Raw genomic sequence first — 22,254 nt, forward strand, 5'->3', positions numbered from 1 at the left:
TATTCTGAAATATTATGCATATGGTAAACCATAGCAATACAATACAAAGGCAATACAAATAACTGAGCTTGATTTACTAATTTGAATGTCAATACCAATAGTTCAGATATGAAGAGATGCCTATTGACTGAGTGATCCTCTTTCCCTTTCTCATAAAGATTTATGTGTTAAGGCAAAAGAACTATCTACAATCTTTAGTAGACATATGCATTTATTTTTACTTCTAAATAAAGCTTAATTCCAATAAATTGAAGTTAGGAAGGAAGCATTCAGTTTTCATATTATTGTTGCCATAATATAAATCATGTGGAACTATTTTTCATCACAGAGATTAGTGTAGCTAAAGAGGAAGACTTTAGAACACTTCAAGGATCCATAGTTACTATTGAACAGCAACTTTGAATGTGAGCTAGTATAGGCATATTGAATAAATGATGAACTGTATCATATTCATACTGGTTAATTTGAGATTGCCATTATTTAACAGGATATTAACTATAGCTATACCTGAGCCATTTCTGAAAAGAGGAATCGGAGCCAATTGTTGCGCAAGCTCTTACAAGGTCAACAAAACCAAGGGAGGTGATGCAGGAGGAAAGACTTCGTTTTCTCTCTGTGCTCCTAAATTGGTTTCTGGTCATCTAAATCCCCCAATCCATTACCAGAGAGTGAGAGCAGGGGAAGGCGGTATTCATTCATTCCAATTTTCATGCATGATCTAACTGAACAATTTTTAACATACCAGTGACATCAACAAAGACGCTGTGTTTAGTTTCCACTGAACAATGTTCAGTTTCTTTAGATAAAACAAAATGGAATCCCATATCACTATGTTAAGTGTAATCAACACCATTTTGGATGGGGAAGCAGTCACATATAAATGACCTAACAGAGGTATTCCACAAGGACCTAAAGAATTTTGACTGTATTTTTTTGGGCCCTATTCAACTTAACCCAAATAAAAGGGGGAAAATTCTCATAAATAAACGACTTAATATACCTAGGTGAGAAGTTTTTTGTTTTTTTTTTTTGAAATGAAGTCTCGCTCTGTCGCCCAGGCTGGAGTACAGTGGTGCGATCTGGGCTCACTGCAAGCTCCGCCTCCCGGGTTCACGCCATTCTTCTGCCTCAGCCTCCTGAGTACCTGAGACTACAGGCGCCCGCCACCATGCCCGCCTGATTTTTTGTATTTTTTAGTAGAGACGGGTTTCACCGTGTTAGCCAGGATGGTCTCTGTCTCCTGACCTCGTGATCCGCCCACCTCGGCCTCCCAAAGTGCTGGGTTTACAGGCTTGAGCCACCGCGCCCGGCCGAGAAGTATTATTTATGTTGTAAGGCCTGTTACAACAAATATCATTACACACTCATTCCCCCAAAACAAAAACAATCAAAAAAACCCAAAGAGGGTTCAACCAATAACACAAATGCTTGAAGCAGTGATTTTCCAGAACAAGATTTTAGTGTAATAGGAGAACATTTGGATCTTTTTTCCAGTTAAATCTTTCAAAAGCATTATGTCCTGACCATGTTTCTGATCTCTTGACCTCTGTACAACTTAATATAAAAAATCTGAAGTTTATTGCTGTAAATATTTTAAAATATGTTAAACTAGCTAATGTATGCTTTATTTTCATTATGCTTTTGTTCTGTCATCAGGTAAGAGACGTGTACACATGGCAAGCAAGATCATTGGGAGGTTAGAAAGGGCACTTGCTAGCAAACCTATTTTTGACGGAGAAAAACGGTACTATCCCAGCATAGTCATAGAAACTGCAGGTTCTGGCTGCTTTCAACCCTTCTTTTTTAAAAGACCCAAACTTCCTATGCACAAATATATTTAATAATTATAGTTATCATTAAGTAGCAAAGTAGATTAAATATCCTCAATCATTCTTCTTAAAAAATAAAAACAAAAACCTCAACCTACATTTAAGCAAAAAATGCTTCTTAAAGTCATTTTCAAAATTGATAATGCATCGATATGAATTTGGATAGCTGAAATTTTGGCTTCCAGTGAAATAGTTCACACACATAAAACATTGCATGAGAATTTTGAATTCAGCAAATGTATTGGAAGTAGTAATTCAACCATCACATCTTCACTTGGAAATACATGCTGTAGAATTTTTCCATACTGTGCTTGCTTTTGATACATATTATTTTACTGAGCATTGATACTTTTGGACATTTAGAAGTACCTTAGTGCTGATACTTAAGCACTGGGAGGTAATTATTGAACTCTAAATTACCATTACACTCAAAGAGAAATTTTAAAAACAGAATCCCAATCAGCTGGTCTGATATGCTCAATTAGTTTTTGGATAGTAGGCAGTTATATTATACCTAAAACATTTTTCTCTGTATGCTTTTTATTTTGTTATAGTTTCCTAAAATAGTTATATTTATAAAACTTAAGTAAAAATCTAATATTTGATCAACTACTTTCAACAAAGAAACACAATCATCTCATCTCTTTTCAGTTTATAAATGTCACATAGACTTACTATTCTCTGCACTGCAGCTATACCTTTACCAAGAATAAATATATAAAAATTAGTAAGTAGCTAGCAGGACTACTGGGTATTAAAGGTAGTATTAATTTAAGTTCTGGCTCATTGCTTAGTGTTTGTTAAAGTCTGAATCATCTTGACGTTTTGTTCTGCGTTCTGTATTTATTGGCTGATTCTGGTACACGATGTGTTCTTACTCTCATCAGTGGAGATTTGACCCTTATTTTTCACGATTTTGAAGCCTAAATTACTCCATCTAGGTTGGAATTAGTAGCAGTTCTTACCATCCAAATACTATTTGGCTATGGGGATGTTAGAGAAATGGAAATACACATTTCTGTTGCCCATGGGACAATCTTAATGAATGCAGCAAGTAAAGTGATCATATTAATTTGCACTTTCTTATTTTCTGTACCTATCATTGCCATAGCAATGGACTTAGTTTATATGAAATTAAAAAAAAAAAAGTTTAGCCAGGCGCAGTGGCTCATGCCTGTAATGCCAGCTCTTTAGGAGACTGAGGTGGGTAGATCACTTGAAGTCAGGAGTTCAAGACCAGCCTGGCCAACATGGCAAAACTCTGTCTCTACTAAAAATACAAGAATTAGACAGGCTTTGTGGTGCGCACTTGCAATCCCAGCTACTCAAGTGGCTGAGGCAGGAGAATCACTTGAACCCAGGAGGCGGAGGTTGCAGTGAGCTGAGATAGCACCACTGTACTCCAGCCTGGGTGACAGAGTGAGACTCCATCTAAAAATAATAATAATAATAAATAAATTTTAAAAACCAACAAAAAATAAATGTTTAAATTGGTTCCAGTGATTTGCTTACTGCCTGCCCTTTATTTGCCTAGGCAGAGTTTCACTATGTATATAAGGAACACAAAAATAAATCTGACATTTTGATAAATTTGCCCAGAAAATGTGAATTTCATCAGTTATGAAAATAGACTAGTCTAAAATGATCAGATTCTTTTTTTTCAAATCCAGTTTTGCATATAGACTATGCCATAGATTTTCTTTCCTGGATACCACATGGCTATATTTGGCAATCAAATATTCTCTTGTACTTCCGCATGTGGTCCCACCGGAAAACATCATTTCTTCCCTTTAAACTAAGGAGAAACATCCATAACACCAATCTAAACAACAGCAAGAAAGTAGGAATGTGAGTATTCAGTCCTTGAAACATTAATCGTCACTTTTGGTGACATTAAAATACTGCCAAAGTTCTATTATTAGTCATGTTCATGCCTGAAGAGAAAGTAAAACTTGAGAAGAAATGTTACAAATCAGTTTATTAAAATAAAATCTATGTCACCCTTAAGTTGACTGAAATCCACAGAAAAGTACTGTAGGATATATTAGATTAACTGCTTGGTCTTTGTAACTTAAGATAAAATATAAAGCAAAGAGTTTTTCCATGTTATTATGTAGAAAAAAATCTAAATTGTATTGCGTAATACGGCATTTGTGGGTTTTACTACAACAATCTAAGATGCTCATAAGTTTAAAAAGATTAAATATGAGTATCATATTTGCTTCAAAGTTTGAGAAACAGATTTGTTTTCATAAAATGAAAAAAATTTCTATTTTTATTACCATTAAATGAGAAAATAAGAAATTAAGTCACTGAATTCTTTCTTGCATATGTCTTCTGATAGTTATATTTTGTGAGACTAGTAGATTTTCAAGTTCTTTGAAAAACAGTAAATTAATTATTTAAAAAACTTGTTGAGAAATTCTCATTGAAGAGAGACATGTTCTTGAGCCAAGGAGAAACTTGGTTCTAGTATAATATACAACACATCTTTATGTCAGAAAAATACTATACAAATTCCCTGTTAGGAGACTCAGAATTCAGTGAGAATAGCAGATACTGTAAGAATAGTAATCTTATTTTAAAACATTTTCACAGTTTCGTCAAATCAATGATTCTATTCATTATAAAGCACAAAATATTTTATGTGTTTTAAGAAAGAAGGTGCTGTGCTCCCAAGTCTAAACAGCAACCTTCTCCCAAAACCTGGGGTGCAAAATCGGGGGCCCTTGAGAGAAGGAAAATTTTCTAGCAAAGGCCAGAGTAGAGGAATGGCCAGAGGGAGAGGAAAAAAGCTAGGGTAGTAGCTACTCATAAATCTATTTTATCATCCTTTACTGGCCACTATATGTCAGATACTATGTAAATCTAGCAGATAAAATGGTGAGTAAAAAGTAGATACTTTGGGGAGTGGGGAGGAGGACATTAATCGTATAATAAACATAATAACAACAAATGTATTAAATAATCACACCAAGAGGTGTATCATTAGAAATAGAGATGAGTTCTCAGAAATGGGGGTTGGCAAATCTCTAAGAGCATATTATAGAGTGTCTTAGTCCATTTGTACTGCTGTAACAAAATACCACAGATGCAGTAATGTATAACAAACAGAAATGTATTTACTCACAGTTCTGGAGGCTGGGATCAAGTCCAAGATCAAGGTGCCAGCAGATTTGATTGTCTTGTGAGGTCTTTCTCTGCTTCCAAAATGGCACTTTGTTGCTGCAGCCACCTGAGGGGAGGGACACTGTGTCCTTACAGGGTAGAAGGCGAAAGGGCAAGCCCACCAAAGGCTGCAAGAAGCCTATTTTATAATGGCCTTATCCGATTTATGATAGGAAATGCTCTCATGACCTCATCACTGCTTAAAGGCCCTACCATTTAATAATATCATATTGACCCTTAAGTTTCAACACCTGAATTTTGGAGGGAACACATTTAAACCAGAACACAGAGGAACTTGATGGTGACTGATAGAGGCTTAGGAATGGTTTCTCTGGTGAAATGATGTTGGAGCTGAAATGTGTGGATAAGGAGGCATTATTCAGGCAAAGGGAGGGAGTGGGTAAGTGGAAGACATCCCACATAGAACTAGGAGCATAGGCAGAGCCTTGTGGCTGAAGGAACCAAAAGGCCAGTGTGGCTGGGGTGGAGAAAGCAAGATGGATGGTGGTACAAAATAAAACTGATGCAGTGGTAAAAGGAAAATCAACTGCTTTTCTGTATATTCACAATTAACATAGAACACTTCAGACACCATATGTATGTGTTTTTTTCCTACAGCCAGCAATTCTCCAATTATCTGCAGACACTGACTAGGTGTCCTACAGTTTAACTCAATTCTGACACTCTCTACCTGCGGATAGAATCAGATCTCACAAGTTAAGGGCTCAGTCCCACAAGACTGTCCCCACTGCAGATGCTGGTTGCATGTCCAGGTTGTCATCTGTGCCTCTGCCCAGTTGGCTATAAATCAGATGTTATTACAACCCCCTCTTTGTGTTTGATTATGCTAGGATAACTTCCAGAACTCGGGAAATCAGTTTACCTACTAGATTACTGTTTTACTATGAAAGACACAACTCAGGAACAGCCAGATGGAAGAGGTGCATGGGAAGAGGTATGGAGGAGGGGCACAAAGCTTCCATTGCCTCTCCAAGTGTGCCACCCTTGCAGTTTCTCCACATGTTCACCAGCCTGGAAACTCTCTGAACCTTATCTTTTTATTCTTTCTGGAGGTTCCATCACATGGGCAAGATTGATCGAATTATTGGCCCTTGATAATCAACTCTACCTCCAGCCTCTCTCTCCTCCCCAGAGGTTAGGCTGTGGGGATAAATATTTCAATCTTCTAATCATGTTGTTGGTTCCTCTGGAAAGGAGCCACCATCCTGAGGCTATCCAGGAGCCCCCAGCCCCCAGTCATCTCATTAACATACAAAAAGACACCTTTCACTTCAGAGAGTCCGAGGGTTTGGTTTTTTGTTTGTTTGTTTGTTTGTTTGTTGTTGTTGTTGTTGTTTGAGATGGAGTCTCACTCTTGTCGCCCAGGCTGGGGTGCAATGGGGCGATCACAGCTCACTGCAACTGCCGCCTCCTGGGTTCAAGCGATTCTCCTGCTTCAGACCCCCGACTAGTTGGGATTACAGGTTCCCGCCACCACACCTGGCTCATTTTTGTGTTTTTAGTAGAGATGGGGTTTCACCACATTGGCCAGGATGTCTTGAACTCTTGACCTCACGTATCCACCTGCCTTGGCCTCCCAAAATGCTGGGATTACAGGCGTGAGCCACCGCACCTGGCCACATATTTCTTTTTTATGTCATAGGTGAACAGAGACCAGATCAGGCAGTTGACTAGTCCTAAATGACTGTTCTTCTGTGCCAGATGGCCTGGAATAGGATCCCAGCACTGTTACTTGCTAGATATGAACTTTAGGCAAGTTCTTTCATCTTTCTGGGCCTCAATTTCTTCATTTGTGAAATGGGGATAATAATATTATCTGCCTAACACAAGTTGTTAGGATGAAATAGGCAATAAAACATTAGATTTTATTATGTATCATAGTATTTGTATTTTGTTATTTATGTATTATGTATTCTGCTGTAACATTATGATATAATACTTTTATTTGTCATTTTGTTTTGTTTTTATTAAGACTTAATATGTTTTTTATTCTGATGGAAATAACCCAATAAAAGAAAACACAGGCTATCAAAGAGGGAGAGAGGAAAGCTGTGAGTGAGATGTCCTTGAGTAGGTGAGAGGGACTAAGATTAAGTGCACATGCCAATTAACTGTTCTCACATAGGATCAGGGATGGTGGGGCAGGTGGGTAGAATTTCTGGTGGAAGAATGTAGACATTGTATTTGAATTGCTGCTATTATCTAGTGAAATAAGAAGAAAAGTCATCAGCAAAGGGTAAGGAATGAGCAGGGTAGGAGATTGGAAGAAAGGAAGGTAGAAATGCTCATCTGAAAGGATGGGAGAGTTCATTGTTAAGGACTATAGTATGATTGCTGGGCACCACGTAGAGTTTATTTAAGGTTTTGTGGTCGTGAATTTAGACGACAAGTCATGTGGCTTTTAGATATGCTTAGGTGCGGGAACAGAGCAGGTGTGACTTGTGTTTAATCAGGATGGCAATTTTACCATGGGACTATGTTGGAGGGAGAAAGTGACAAAGTGATTGAAAGTATGTCTGTGCCTCCCCAAAATTCATATGTTGAAGCCCTAATCTCCAGTGTGACTGTGTTTCAGTACAGGCCTATGAGGAGATGATAAGGATCACATGGGGTCTTAAGGTCCCCAGTCAGATAGGCTGGTACCGTTGTAAGAAGTGGAAGAGGCCAGGCACAGTTGCTCACACCTGTAATCTCAGCAATTTGGGAGGCTAAGGCAAGTGATCACTTGAGCTCAGGAGTTTGAGACCAGCCTGGGCAACAGAGCAAAACCCCATCTTCACTAAAAATACAGAAATTAGCCAGGTGTGGTGGTGTGTGCCTGTAGCCCCAGCTGCTCTGGAGGCTGAGGTGGGAGGATGACTTTAGCCCACGGGTTGAGACTGCAGTGAGCTGAGATGATGCCACTGCACTCCAGCCTGGGTGACAGGGCAAGACCCTGTGAAAGAAGAAGAAGAAGAAGGAGAAGGGGAATGTGAAGGGGAAGAAGAGGAAGAGGAAGAGGAAGAAGAAGAAGAAGAAGAAGAAGAAGAAGAAGAAGAAGAAGAAGAAGAAGAAGAAGAAGAAGAAGAAGAAGAAGAAGAAGAAGAGGTGGAGACACCAGAGCCCGCTTTGTGAGTGCTCAGATGAAAGGCACTTGAGGGTGGCAGAGGGAGGACAGCTGTCTGCAAGCTGCAAAGAGAGCTCTCACCAGGGAACAAACCCTGCTGGAGCTGATCTGGGACTTCCAGTATCCAGAACTGTGAGAGATGCATGTCTGTGTGCAAGCCACCTAACCTATGGCAACCTGAGCAGAATACACAAAGGAAGTATGCTGGTGGGCGAAAGAGACAAGATGACTAAGTGTATATGCAAGGAAGTAAATTTAATGATGGCTCTGAAGTTTAACCCAGATAAGAAGGAAGGCAAACATGGTGGTGGGGGTGATTGATGGATAAGCAAACATAAATAAGATGAATGGATTGGAAGTCCCAGTGCAGATGAAGCTATAACTGGAATGATAGGATAGGAGAGTAGGATGCTTGACATTGAAATCATGAAAGTGATGTTGCTATTGGTAATTATAGGGTCTAGGAATATGACTGTAAAAAAAGACTAATGTATTGAAAGCAAAGAGTCAGAGAACAGAGAAATCAGGATATTGAATGGATTGTGTGCATGTTGGAATCATATAGTGAGAGCTCTCTTTGTGGCTTGCAGACAGCCATCTTCCCTCTGCCACCCTCATGTGCCTTTCGTCTGAGCACTCACAAAGTGAGCTCTGGTGTCTTATCCACTGTGTGGATGTAAGAACAATTACTGGAGGAGTAATTCAAAAGACAGGAATTCAAAAGGCAGCATGTTCAATGAATGCATTCAGATATAACTGCATACATTTGAGTGATATATAAAAACAAAATCAACAGGAATTTGTCATGAAATAAAAGGGGATGGAGAAAAGATAGGGAGAAGGTGCCATTAAAGAGAACTCATTGGTCTCTGACTTGAGCCACTGGATCAATCATGGTACCATTTCTAAGTTAGAGAAGGCTGGCAGAGGGCCAGAAGTTTGATTTTGATATACAGTTTCAAGTGACTTTGATATATCCAAGTGATATTGAGTACATGGGCTAATATATATTGGGCTGGTTCCCAGAGAAGAGTCCATCTTGGAAATAGAAATCTGTGAAGTGTATGAGATGGGTGATGGCTGAATTCATAAGACTGGTGGCCTTGCCTAGGAGGTATGGAAAGAGCAGAGGAAAAGACAAAGACTTGGACTTGAGTAATTTCAGTATTTAAAAATGAGAAGACTTAGTATGAGCCTCCAAGGGAGATTGATTAGGAAGGGGAAAAGTAGAGGAAAACCAGGAGAGCATGAAATTATAGAAGCCAAGAAGAGTCTTGTGAAAAGGAAGATGCAGCCAATAGTGTTGAAAGTTTAGGGCCAGAAGGCTGAGAGGAAAACAAAAATGACCTTGGAGTTAGTAGCATGGCGGCCATTGGTGACTTTTGTAAGAGCTTCTTTAGTGGACTAATGAGGTTGGAGGAGAAATTAGAGGTTGGTAACTGAAGCAGACATGAGGAAAAGGAGAAAGTAGGACAGACCACCTTTTCAAGAATGTTGACTATTAAAAGGAGAAGAAGAAAAGCGTGGGAGCTGGAGGGATTGATGGGATTAACGACAAAGATTTTATATATATGTGAATTATAAAAAATATATATTTGTATGTAATTATAAAAATATATAATTATTAAAATTATATAGATATATAAAACCTTCACATACACATATATACACACATATAAACAAATACACACATATATACATATATGCACATAAATATACACACATATCATATATTATGTAATTTATATTTATATAATATATCTAATGTTATATTTATATAATATACATTTTTAATATCAGAAGCTTGAGCCTATTTGAATCTCAATACAATGTCTATAATTTGGAGGGGAATTATACAAATGTAACATGTTAGTGCGAAAAGTTTTATAAGGGATGGTAGAAAAGCAGGAAGGTTGGGGTCCAAACTGCAGGCAGTGAGACAGATTTTAGAAGGACTAACACCTTCTCTAGTGTAACAGAGAATAAAGGAACCCAGACTGCATTAGGACTCAGAGTCAGGCATCTTACTGTGTTCTATCTTCTCTTTTTCTGAGTGATACAATTCTTTTTTACAAGAAAGTATTGTGGGGGTAGGTGCAGTGGACTTTGTCCTCTCAAAGCAGCAGTGAAGAAACAAGGACACCAACTCTGCCTTCTGCTGCAGGCAGGTTTGTGAGGTATGAGAGAGGAAACAGCTACCACTTGAGCAGATTGTGGGAGAAGCAGTCTTTTGAGGTTTCAGCTAAGGAAAGGGGGACACTCAGAAAATACATGGAAAATGTAGAGGAGTTTGATATTCCTGAGAGCACAATGGAAGGTTTGGGTGCATCATGATGACTGAGAAAAAGTTTGTTGATTTTGGCGAGAAGATCATTTTCAACATAAGATTAAGCAGTTTGAGAAATAGTTTAGCAGAATGATGGAGGTTCCCGCAAAGGATTACGAAGTGAAAAGCAGATACTTCATTCAAGGAATTTGGCTGTAAGTGAAAGGAGGAAGACAGAATTCAAGTCTTTTTTTTTTTTTTTTGGTTTTGTTTTTTTTTTATAATCCAACTAATTACCTATGAGATTTCATTTCCATTTTGTTTCTTAACATGAACTCTAGAGTCAGATTGACTTTCTTCCTTAATGCTTTCTAAAATCCTTTCTTCTTTGTTTTCATGCTTTAACTCCTGCCTAGGATGCCTTAAATTTTTTTTTCTTCCTTTGTAAACACAACTTTTCTGGTAAGACCCATTAACATCTACCTCTCAATATTATCTGTTATATATATTTTTTCCCTATTAGATAATTCATTTTTGTTATAAAACTATTCGAAAAATATGTGAAATTTAGCCGGGTGCAGTGCTGCACACCTGTAATCCCAGCACTTTGGGACTCCAAGGTGGGTTGAATGCTTGAGCCCAGGAGTTCAAGACAAGCCTGGGCAACACAGCGAGACCTCGTCTCAAAAAAAACACTATATATATATGAAATTATAAATTAAAAATAAAATAACCCACATTAAACCTTCCTTCGTATATATTATACTATGTATATTGTTAATACTAACACTTCAAAAATTTACATTATAAAGTCTTTTTGCTTCCACTAAATATTTATAACAAAATGTTAAAGACTATCTGATAGTCCATGGTATAAATGTACCATAAGTCATTAACCAATCTCCTAATGTTAGCTCACTAAAGTAATTTGGTTTTCCCTATTATAAATAAGACACTATCTTTTACATAATTGCTTGTGTACATAGTTAATGGCACCCTTAAGGCAGAAATTTTTTAACTGGATGACTAAATCAGAAGATACGTATTTTTTTAAGGCTCTGGATATATAGAGATGAATTATATTCTAGAAAGTCTCTAATGAATTATCCTTCTACAAGCAGCACATGAGCATTTAGCTTACCCACTCCATTGTCAGCGTAGAACATTTTCTAAAAATTTAATTTCCAGGGTAGAAAAATGGCTTCTCTCTGTGTTCTAAGCTATGTTCATTTAATTACTAATTAAGTTGAATTTTTTAATAGCTACTGGTTACTGGGTGTTTTCTTCTTTGTGTTGTTATGCCATACCTTTAACCCATTAAACATATTTTTAATTGAATCACAAAAGTTTGAGTGTGGTTGATCTAATCATAAAAGTTCTTTACATGCTAATTATATTCTTGTATTATATATTGTTATTTTCATCCTGTTGGTTTCCCAGTGAACCATGTGCATCTGTCATAATCTTTACCAAATTCTCTATTCTCAGAAGTCCTGCAGCACTCTATAGTGTCAATCTACCATCTTAATATTTCAGTCTCTATTATCTTGTGTTGTTCATTGATAGTTCCTTTCATATTAATATATTACCATCAGAGAGATAGTAAGTGTCTTAAGAATAAGAACAGGGAATATGTTTATCACCATTACTAGATTTCTAATTGACATTATGTTATATGATTCTAATTTGTTTATTAGTGTATTATTATATACATTCAACAAGATATATAGCAAATTAACTCATTGTGTGTTAATGACCATAACATTCTGGAAAAATGTGTGTATGTTTAAAGACCTAGAGAATAGATTAGTTTTCTCAATATTTTTATATATGCAGTAAAAGTTTTGAAAAAAAGTCCTTGGGGTATGTTGAAATTATTTCAAAAGTTTTAGGATTGTGTATAAAACAGCATTAACATGCTCTTTTGAGCATGTTACTTGAACCATAGTTAAGTGAAAGGTGGTATGAACCATGTGATAAATGATTACTTCACGTCAAACAACCCAACTTTTCTGAGCATGCTGGCTTTGCAAGGATTTATAGTTCTCTGCCTTCATGCCGGAGTTACTTCAGCTTTCCGTGATGCATTCCAACTAATCTGGAGGTTAAGGCATTTCTTGATCATGGATAGATCTGCTTGCTTCTCAGCCCTGGAATTCTTTATAAAATTCCAGAACGCAGGCTAGAAATTGACTTAGGGAATCCAATAAAGTTGCAAGTCTTGGCGGTCATCCAAGCTAAATTTATAGACTGGAAGAAATGTGGGCTTTCCATTGTTCTCTTTTTCACCTTTCTGGGATTTCTTTTGTGTCTATGTGAGTGTGTGAGTGTAAATTTATCATTTTACTGACATTGGAGTGTAAATAACCATCAAGGAGATCCAGTTAAAGAATTTTCACTTTGGATCTTCTCTGGTCTTTCCAAACTTTGACCCAAACCTGCACCAAGAGTGAATTTCTTCTCCCTTTGTAGGATGTTGATGTCATAAAATAAGAAGTTGTTCTTGAAAATGAATCATGCTAGTTTAACAGCTGACATGCATGTTTGCCAGCTAGGTGCAACTCCCCAAATCCTGCCCTTCCCCTGACTCGGAGCCTTCTTTTGGGACATGATCTGAGAAAATGTGATCATATGTGTTATTTCTCTTCATTCTATGACTGGCAATGGGGGAACAAAAACAATCTCGGAAGCATATGAGACTTCAGTTTTGTGTGTGTGTGCCTGAGGCACTGTTGTGCCTGGAGATCCAAGCAATCCCTCTCCTACCCTCTCCATTATATCTGACCATTGAAAACCTGTCTTGTTTTCACAGAATGGGTTTGCTGTTGTGAGGCCCCCTGGCCATCACGCTGAAGAATCCACAGCCATGTAAGTACCAGGGACTGTTGCCCATCTCCAAGCACCACGGTTCCTGGCGGTCACCTGCCCCGTGCATGTTTCTGAAGCCTCTAATTGTTAGCAGATGGACTGAAAAATCTTGCGAGGTACTCCCAGAAGCAGATTTATGGCTTCAGAGATCATATAGCATTTAAAAAAATGCTCTGAACATTATTTATAATGGTTTTCCTGGATGATTTGCTTTCTTATTTCTCTGTTCTTCTCTATTCCGCAGGGGGTTCTGCTTTTTTAATTCAGTTGCAATTACCGCCAAATACTTGAGAGACCAACTAAATATAAGCAAGATATTGATTGTAGATCTGGTATGTATTCCTGGCCAGAGCTGCATTTTCAGTGATTCTAGATAAAGGGGAGTGGATTTGTATTTCTCTGTTAGGTTGTCTTGCTTTTAGCACTTGCAAACAACTGAAGGGTGTGTTTTCCTTTGAATGTGGAAACTCATTAAACTCAGGATTGCAGTTCTGAAACCATAAACATTCACGTTTCACTTTCATGGTGTTAACTGCAATTTAATGAGAAGAAGGCGCAGATCAGGGCAACTTTTATGATCCTTAAATGAATTGATACTTCCACAGTTAAAATAACCCAACAGAACCTGAATTTACTTTTCCCTACAGAATATAGACTCAATAGTCAGATGTGCTGGAAAGAATGCTGTTGCTTTGGTAACCAATTGGCCACTTCCCCTGGTTAGAAATCATGTTGCTTGTTGTGCAACAGTGATATTATTAAAACAAGTCGGCATGTCACTCTTACTGAAAAGATCTCCAATCTCAGATGCCAGTGTGCGATGATTCTCTGCAGGAACCGTGAGTGATTGAAAGTTAGAGGCATTAGATTAGTCTTGTATTTTAACATGATGCATTCTTACACAATAAAGTTAGAATTTGTCTAACAAATGGTTTGTTTAAAAGCAGATGACACTTGGCATATTGTCCACAGTATATTCATGAATAATGAGCTGGAGATCTGCCCCATACAAAAAGGACCAACCCAGGAAAGGGCGAAAGAGAAGTGAATGGTGATTTATGAGCCCCGTTTTCGGTTTGCCTCCAGTTCTCGAGGAGGTGTAATAGGTTGTCTGAGAAAGCATAGACAGGAAATGAACCCTGGCATCCAAACCGAACCTGGTACATCTGCACTTAATTAATTTTTGCAGGTGATAAAAGATTTAAAGGCAAAATATGCTAATTTTTTTTGAAGTGCAAGCCTTAATAGTCTAAATCTTGTTCATATCTGCACTCATAATTAAATCTTATTGGAAGTCACGGCCTCGCCCTCCAGCCTTCGAATTCAGTTAAGCAGGCACACCAAAGGGTTGAGAGAGCACAAACAAAGCCATGTGAAGAAATGCTTAGTTAAGTTAAAACGAAGATAAAAGAAATGGAAGAACGATACCCATTTGTTGTGCTTCGTTGGAATGGGTATTTTTCACAGACTATATTGAAGCATTCCTGCAAGCACTTTGGAGAGAAGAATATTGAAAGCTAACTATCCATGTATTTTCCAAACACGCCTGAGTCTCAATGTCAGGCATAGTTCACCATTAAAGAAATGTGTCGAAGGCCTAGATATACTACAGCAGCAAGATGTTACAATTTTACAAAAATCAAGACATCAGTACCCATTTTCTCATTTATATGCAAAATGACAGCTAAAGTAATTAATAATTGCTGTTCTGCATAATTTGTAAGATATTAAAACTTTAAAAATAGTATGCTCCTCTTTCTGTAAGTTCTATGCCAGGAAGATAAGCCAGAAACTTAAGAAAAGCAGATAAAGAGCAGAGATTGTAGGGAAAGAATTTTTCTAAGCTCTCTAAATTTGTCAAAATTATGTAAGAAGGTGATTGGTCAACAGTTTGTCCTATCCTTAGGGATCTTTTAGTGTTTACTTTCTAAAGAATCTCCTCTGCTACCATTTTAAGGTTCTAGGAGGATAGTCAAAAACTGTTAGGAGTCCCCTTTGAAAACACATTTGTGATATCTAGACTCAAAAGTAGTGAATTGTACAAGAGACTTGAAAGCTAAAATGCCTCCCTTGTGATAAATGGATACTTTGTATTTCAGAGGATGTATATGTAAAGTTTTGTTTTTGTACAGTAATACAGTATAGGAATAAAAGACTGCTGGAAAAATCTGATACAATTTATAAAATAAGTTACTTGGTAGCTCCAAGGAGTTTCCTGTAAGCTTCCTGGCCTTTGATTATGTATTTGCTCCATTATCCAATCAGAAAGGATACTGATTTCCCAACAGGCTGTAGTAGATGAGAAGTTTTTGTTTCAAATTCTCTAAATATATGGAGTTCTGTCCAAAGGGTTGCCTCTGAGATCACCACCAGCCCACATATTCTTACTTTCAAGTCTTCCAAATTCTGCAGCTGCAGGGCTACTTTGAGGAAATTCCTGTTTCTTCCAGCTGCTGAGAAGGAAGTTTTAAAGTGCCACGTGGCCTTGAGACATCCGTTCTCCCTGGCTGACAGGTCTATTCTGCAAGTTAGCAATGAAAAAGCCAATAGATGGCTTTTCCATAGCCAATAAAAGAACAACAAAAAGTTATTCCTGCAAATCCAAAGTCATTAATGTTAGCTGGGGGGTGTGAACTAACTCCACAAATTACAGCGCCAATAGATGGTAAAGGTACTCCTTTGTCCAGCAGTTTCAGCATCTTTATATGCTTAGTAAATACAGAGCTAGAGTTCTAATTTGCCTACTACTTTGGGTCACAGCCAAATTCAGCAGCGTTGAGTATTTTAGGCAAGAATGATTCTAGTTGATCTGTGGAGCTCATTTATTCCATGTTCCTTTCTGAGGCAGATCCCAAACATATTCAGACTGGTGTGGAAAGGGAGCAGGTGTACTTGGTTTTCAACTTGCAAGAGACTGACCATTGTGTTTAGGGGATTAACTTGTCCTACAAGTAAGACTGTATGACTCAGGTAGCTTTTAGGTAATGTGACTTTTATTTTGACAGTAGTACTTTTTAAGCTGTCTTTGTAAAAGGAAAGTTAATTCAAATGTCCTTAGATTTGGGGAAATTGCGTTGTTGATCACGTACATTTAGATCTTTATTACAAGTCCCTATACTAAGTAACTAGGAGTGATAAAATTAGCTGGTAGAATATATGATTTATTCAAGGTTACTCAAAGTTATTTTAACATAATAGTGAAAATATACAGGTTCTAAATCCTTGTACAGCATCAATGTTTGCAGTATGCTTTTTAACCAGTAAAATATTTAAATGATTTTTCAGCATTTCCCCACATATCTTAGATACAAGGTCTATTTTGGGAGTTTTAATGTTTCATTTTATTTCATTTCTATAGTAATTTCTCACAATCACCAATAATTTTCATATCTGAGTTTATTGTATATGTGTTGCCATGCAGAAACAAGCTTTAGATCATACCTGACCAATCAGTACTTTGTATGAATATTTTACAGCAAGGAAAACAAACAAAAAAATGATATATATATATTTTTTTTCTTGAGACGGAGTTTCGCTCTTGTTGCCCAGGCTGGAGTGCAATGGCACGATCTCGGCTCACCGCAACCTCTACCTCCCAGGTTCAAGCGATTCTCCTGCCTCAGCCTCCCGAGTAGCTGGGATTACAGGCATGCGCCACCATACCCAGCTAATTTTTGGATTTTTAGTAGAGACGGGGTTTCTCCATGTAGGTCAGGCTGGTCTCGATTTCCCAACCTCAGGTGATCCGCCCATCTCGGCCTCCCAAAGTGCTGGGATTACAGGCGTGAGTCACCATGCCCAGCCTTAAAAAAATGATATTCGTAAGGCTATACTGTGAGTTGTTCCCCCAAACAAAAGACATAATTGAATTTAACCTTTATCACTAAATATTTGGTGAATATGAATACAGAATCAAGAATTGCCCCATTAGAATGGATTTATGTATTTTAATAATGATGTCTATTGAAAATCTTATTATGCTGTGAACAGGATTTTATTTCTTACTCAGAAATTTATGCACTAGTAAGTACCCAACAGATTTTTCAAGAACAAATAATTTTATATCTGAGAGAACATATCATTTTATATTTGATTGTTTTAAGTAAACATGTACAGTGTCCCCAGAGAAACAAAAGTAATCAAAGCAATATTTTTCTGCTGTTCAAATTGTGGATGCATTTATGCTCAAACCAAATGTGTCTTAGAACTGACTAAAATTACTATTGTATAGGGGAAATACAAATATCCCCTTAATGTTGTTTTTCAAAATATTTTATTTGTCCATTTTCTAGATATCCAGTAACAAACACAAAAGACATTGTGGCTTTAATTGTTTCACCCTTGTTTACATACAGGAAAATAGTTTCTTTGTCTCCTCCTTCCTTTCCTTGGGATATTCAGAAATCCAGGAATTGATATAATTTGACTAAGTTATTTTTTTTCCTGATGATGTATGTCTTTACCTGAAACAACTTTCTGGGATGATGTGTATGTGCCCCAACATTATGATTTCTTAATTTTGGATATGTGTACCATTCAAAAAGGGGAAAGGATTATTGTATGTCTACACCGTGGATGGCAAGATCAATGCAGGTTTTCAGAATTCACCAAAAGAAGGCTATGATAGTGTCTAGTGAAGGAGTACTGGGCTGGAGATTGGCATGAAGACAGGTCATATAAATCTCCTATGGAGCAATAATGACTGACAACCCATCTCACAGGTTTGCCAAGAGGATCAAACAGATTATGAATGTAAGTTTCAGTTAACTGTATAATTGTTAAGAGTTTGGCCTTTGGAATAGGAAGTAGATTCAAGACCCAGTCTTGCAACTTATTTCCTGTATAGTCTTAGTAACTGAAACTCTCTGAGCCTCAGTTTACCTAATAATCCATACCAGATATTTATATAGTGCCTGACTTAAAAATTGTAGAAATCATTGTTGAAAATAGCATGATTCTATATCTTGCTAATATAAAGTAAGTGTATAGTTACAAGTTTTAAAACTTTTAAATAACAGAACCAGAAACTATGTATGTTTAAAGTATAGCAGTAATATTCTATTGAATACAAATACATAAATTATCCACTTTTGGAGTGGCTCTTTTTTTTTTTTTTGGTCAGAAGATATTATGAAGCATATTAATTGAGGTTTTTTTTTTTTTACACTTGAGGTCTTTCAGTGAAGGCATTTAAAATAATGCTATTAGTTCTATTGACTTTTTCATTTCTTATATCAATTGTGGCACGTATCTGTATCATAAAACAGTGAGAAAAAAGAACTGTCAAGTTTTATATCAGGCTTTTTTTTTTTTTTCTTTGGAGTGGGAAAGAGGACTGGTGTAGGGAAAGGAAAAAAGAGCAGGAAGGAGGCTGTAAAGAAAGCTATGATATGATATTAAAATTAGGCAGATTGCACAAGATTGCATAAAACCCCATGCCATCTTTCTGCTTTGGCCCAAATGATTTAAGAGCTAATGAGCTCATGCTCCTGTGTCTTCGACTCTTGTGTTACCGTTTTATGAAAATGAAGTATGAAGTTTTTTTGCATCTGGCTTCTCTTTTGAAGTGATTCTAACTGCGGAGGGATTGCTAACTGAACTGAACGCTTCAAGAAAGCCAATTTATTCAGCTGGTTGCAAAGCCTTTGACCTTAATGGTGGGACTTGGCAAATCAATGCATACACGTATGTTTAGTGTTCTGTCAAGAATTGCGAAAATGCTCTGTAAGCCATAGATCCTTCTGCAAAATACTAGTTTGTAGTTTAGTTTAAACATTAGTCTTTTTTCAGAGGCCAATGAGGCTAGTTAATTAAGCCTGGGGGGTTATGAACTGTTGGCAGTTAATAAGTCATAAAATTCCTCCATAAAACAGGATGCAAGATTCCATCACTGAAGCAAAGAGTACAAAGAGCCGGTGTATAAATATCTAATTGTACCAAAGGACTGGGCTTTCTCAATGACTGCTCATCTGGAGTCTCCAGGGCATGCTCGCTGTGGTTTCCTGATTTTTAGAAGCCAGTTTAAAAAATGAGTGCATTAAAGGGTAATTTGCCTGAAAGTTCAGGAAGTAAAGGGGGTGGTGTGGAAGCAGGCTGAAAGGGAGAAAGAAAAGAGGAACGTAGTGAGAAGACAGAAAATGAGAAAGAAAGTGGTAGAAAGACAGGGAACTAGAAATCAGAAAGGTTGTCTCCACACAAAGTTAGACATGACTGTATTTGTCGTCTGTTTTCATTTCCCTGTAGGATGTTCACCATGGAAACGGTACCCAGCAGGCCTTTTATGCTGACCCCAGCATCCTGTACATTTCACTCCATCGCTATGATGAAGGGAACTTTTTCCCTGGCAGTGGAGCCCCAAATGAGGTTCGGTTTATTTCTTTAGAGCCCCACTTTTATTTGTATCTTTCGGGTAATTGCATTGCATGATTACCCCTAATTTTCTTGTCCTTTGCTGGTGTTTTAAATTACATGAGATTACTGAATTGTCCCATGGGACCAAGAACCAGTGCAGAACAAGTGCATAACCCAGAGCACTGTTTGTCGGGGAAGGTTGGGCTGATTTGATGTGTTGTTTGATGTTTATTTCAAGAGCTCCCATGTGCTTGTTTTCCTCTCTTCTTGCTTTCTTCCATTTGCCCTCTTCTCTGCCCACCGTGGTGTGTCTTTCTCTTCCCAGGTTGGAACAGGCCTTGGAGAAGGGTACAATATAAATATTGCCTGGACAGGTGGCCTTGATCCTCCCATGGGAGATGTTGAGTACCTTGAAGCATTCAGGTTGGTACTTCTTTCTCTCTGAAAGTGGCAAATTGGAAAATAAATGTCCATTGAAATGACACCAAATATGGAATAGAAATGTAAATGTCTAATTAAGGTAAATTATCGCTCAAAGCCACATAAGAATATGTATAAGAAGAAAAGATATATCAAGACCTGGTTTTGATTATACAGGTATATTGGCCAATGGCCCATTTTCCCCCTTCCCTCCCAAATAAGGAGAAAAAAATATTTTATTATTAAATAGTTCTCTCTGGAAAATTCTGCCTATTTTAACATATGATGTGGTTTTTACAGTAGACATTAGCATATTCATTGCCCTGAGAAGTCCTTCATTACCTATTTGATTTTGTTGAACAAGCATTTCTCAAACTTCATTGGACTACAGAATCCCTTTTTTACATAGCACCATTTAGCATTCCTAGTTCTGGGGAGCTCACTCATTTTGATGACATTGGCCAAGGCAATCTCATTTGATGGTAGGGTAAATGACTTTTGTATAGTTTTCCTTTCACATGAAAACATTAACTAATTAATTGGTTGCTTCCAGTTTCTCTGGAACAAAATCTACAAAATGTAACATTAAGTACAGTGTATTCACATAGCATTCTGCTTTTGTCTAAGCAAATAACTAAATATTAATATAAATAAGAAAAAACAAATTAAAGTCTTCTCTTTGAGAGAATTTTAAAAATGAGCATTTCTTCTCTGGAATTAAGAAAATATTAGTTTGTAGTTTAAACATTAGTCTTTTTTCAGAAGCCAATGAGTCTAGTTAATTCAACCTGAGGAGCCTCCCTTGCAAGATTTTTGGAAGAGGTTTTAGCCTATTGGTAATGCATAATTTCTCGAATTTTTTATTTAGTTGAAAGCAAAACAACCACATGAAAAAAACTTACATGTGTTCATAGTTTTGAAATTTGCCATTTATAAGTTCCCATGAAGAAAATCCTGTTGATATCCTATGTTTGAAACTTATGGAAATAATAGGGAAATTTTTTAATTAATGAAGTTTTGGTGGGTTTCTGTTGTCCTGTGTGTCATGCATACTTCGTTGTCTTATTTGAAGTTCATTTCTCATGAGAAAGCAGGTCCAGGAAAAATGATAGAAAAATAGCTATTTAAAAAATACATTTAAAATAAATATGTTTGGCTTGGCATTCAAGATACAAAGGAAAATTCTACCCACATTCTGGAATGTGTACTTTGGGAAAAAATATACACAAAGATATCTACAATGTTGTAGAAAAAAATGGCTGGAATAAAATTTTCTACCGTAAACTTGGGCTGATTGTGAAGATATTTTGCTTTAATTAGGAGCAAAATAAAAAATTATGTTAAAAAATAGAAGTTTTAATATTATGAATTCTCTTTTTCAACATCACAAATACCATTACATTTGCAAATTTCACAAACATTATTAATATCTTGTAGGAACTTTAACAGGATAATAGACTTCAATATTATATCACATATGAATTTATTTGTCTGCCTCCCAAGTTAACCTGGTAACTTGCATGATACACATTAAATTCATGTTAAATACACATTAAATTCTCAACCTTACTATCTCATATAATCATATCCATTATCTTTGATGCAGAATTCATAGATTTTTAAAATTATCATAATTCCATTTGGGGTACTATAGCTTTATATAAAAATAAATCATGTATGCACAGCAATGAAAGGCAACTTCTATTTTGTGCCTTTGTTTTCCCATCACAAAGTGAGTGGTGGATGAGATTTTTTTCTAAAGAACCTCTTTGAACACAACCATTCCATTAAATAATGTAAACGCAGATATTAAGTGCACATATTGTTTTGTGATTTAAATGGTAAATGAATGAAGTACTCCTGAATGGGGTTGACTATTCTCAGAATGGCGCCTTCTCTTTGCCTGGAAGGTGGACACTTTATATTAGCAAACTTTTCTAAGCTTCCCAGTGTATCTCCATTACTTGAGTTTAATTAGAGAAGTGGCATTATCTAGCTAGGATGCAGAAATGTAAATTTCTGGCTTTCAATGTCCATATTTATTTAAGAACCAGATTTAATTTATAAGAATCCTGCCATTTTGAACTATGGCCTGTCTGCTATTCATCATTTATGACCAGAAGTACTTGTGAATTTGTTACGGCTAGGTCAAACAGGTAAGTCATTCATTTCAAAAACCATCACTGAACACATATTATATGCTGGGCACTGTGGTAAGCACTTGG

The 22,254-nt window shown here is 36.9% G+C and overlaps 1 protein-coding gene across 4 annotated transcripts in view; it reads left to right on the top strand.

Annotated features, from left to right (window-relative positions):
* Nucleotides 1-22,254, top strand: part of HDAC9 (histone deacetylase 9) — an 857,715-nt gene that overhangs the window by 670,453 nt on the left and 165,008 nt on the right. For all 4 annotated transcript variants that reach the window (XM_063708393.1, XM_063708395.1, XM_063708394.1 and 1 more), the window contains 4 exons: nt 13,203-13,258; nt 13,503-13,590; nt 19,502-19,621; nt 19,935-20,032. In XM_063708393.1, the coding sequence (XP_063564463.1) occupies nt 13,203-13,258; nt 13,503-13,590; nt 19,502-19,621; nt 19,935-20,032 (362 nt within the window). The remainder of the gene's footprint in view (nt 1-13,202; nt 13,259-13,502; nt 13,591-19,501; nt 19,622-19,934; nt 20,033-22,254) is intronic.

This window comes from Gorilla gorilla, chromosome 6, assembly GCF_029281585.2.
Source record: "Gorilla gorilla gorilla isolate KB3781 chromosome 6, NHGRI_mGorGor1-v2.1_pri, whole genome shotgun sequence".
NCBI lineage: Eukaryota > Metazoa > Chordata > Mammalia > Primates > Hominidae > Gorilla > Gorilla gorilla.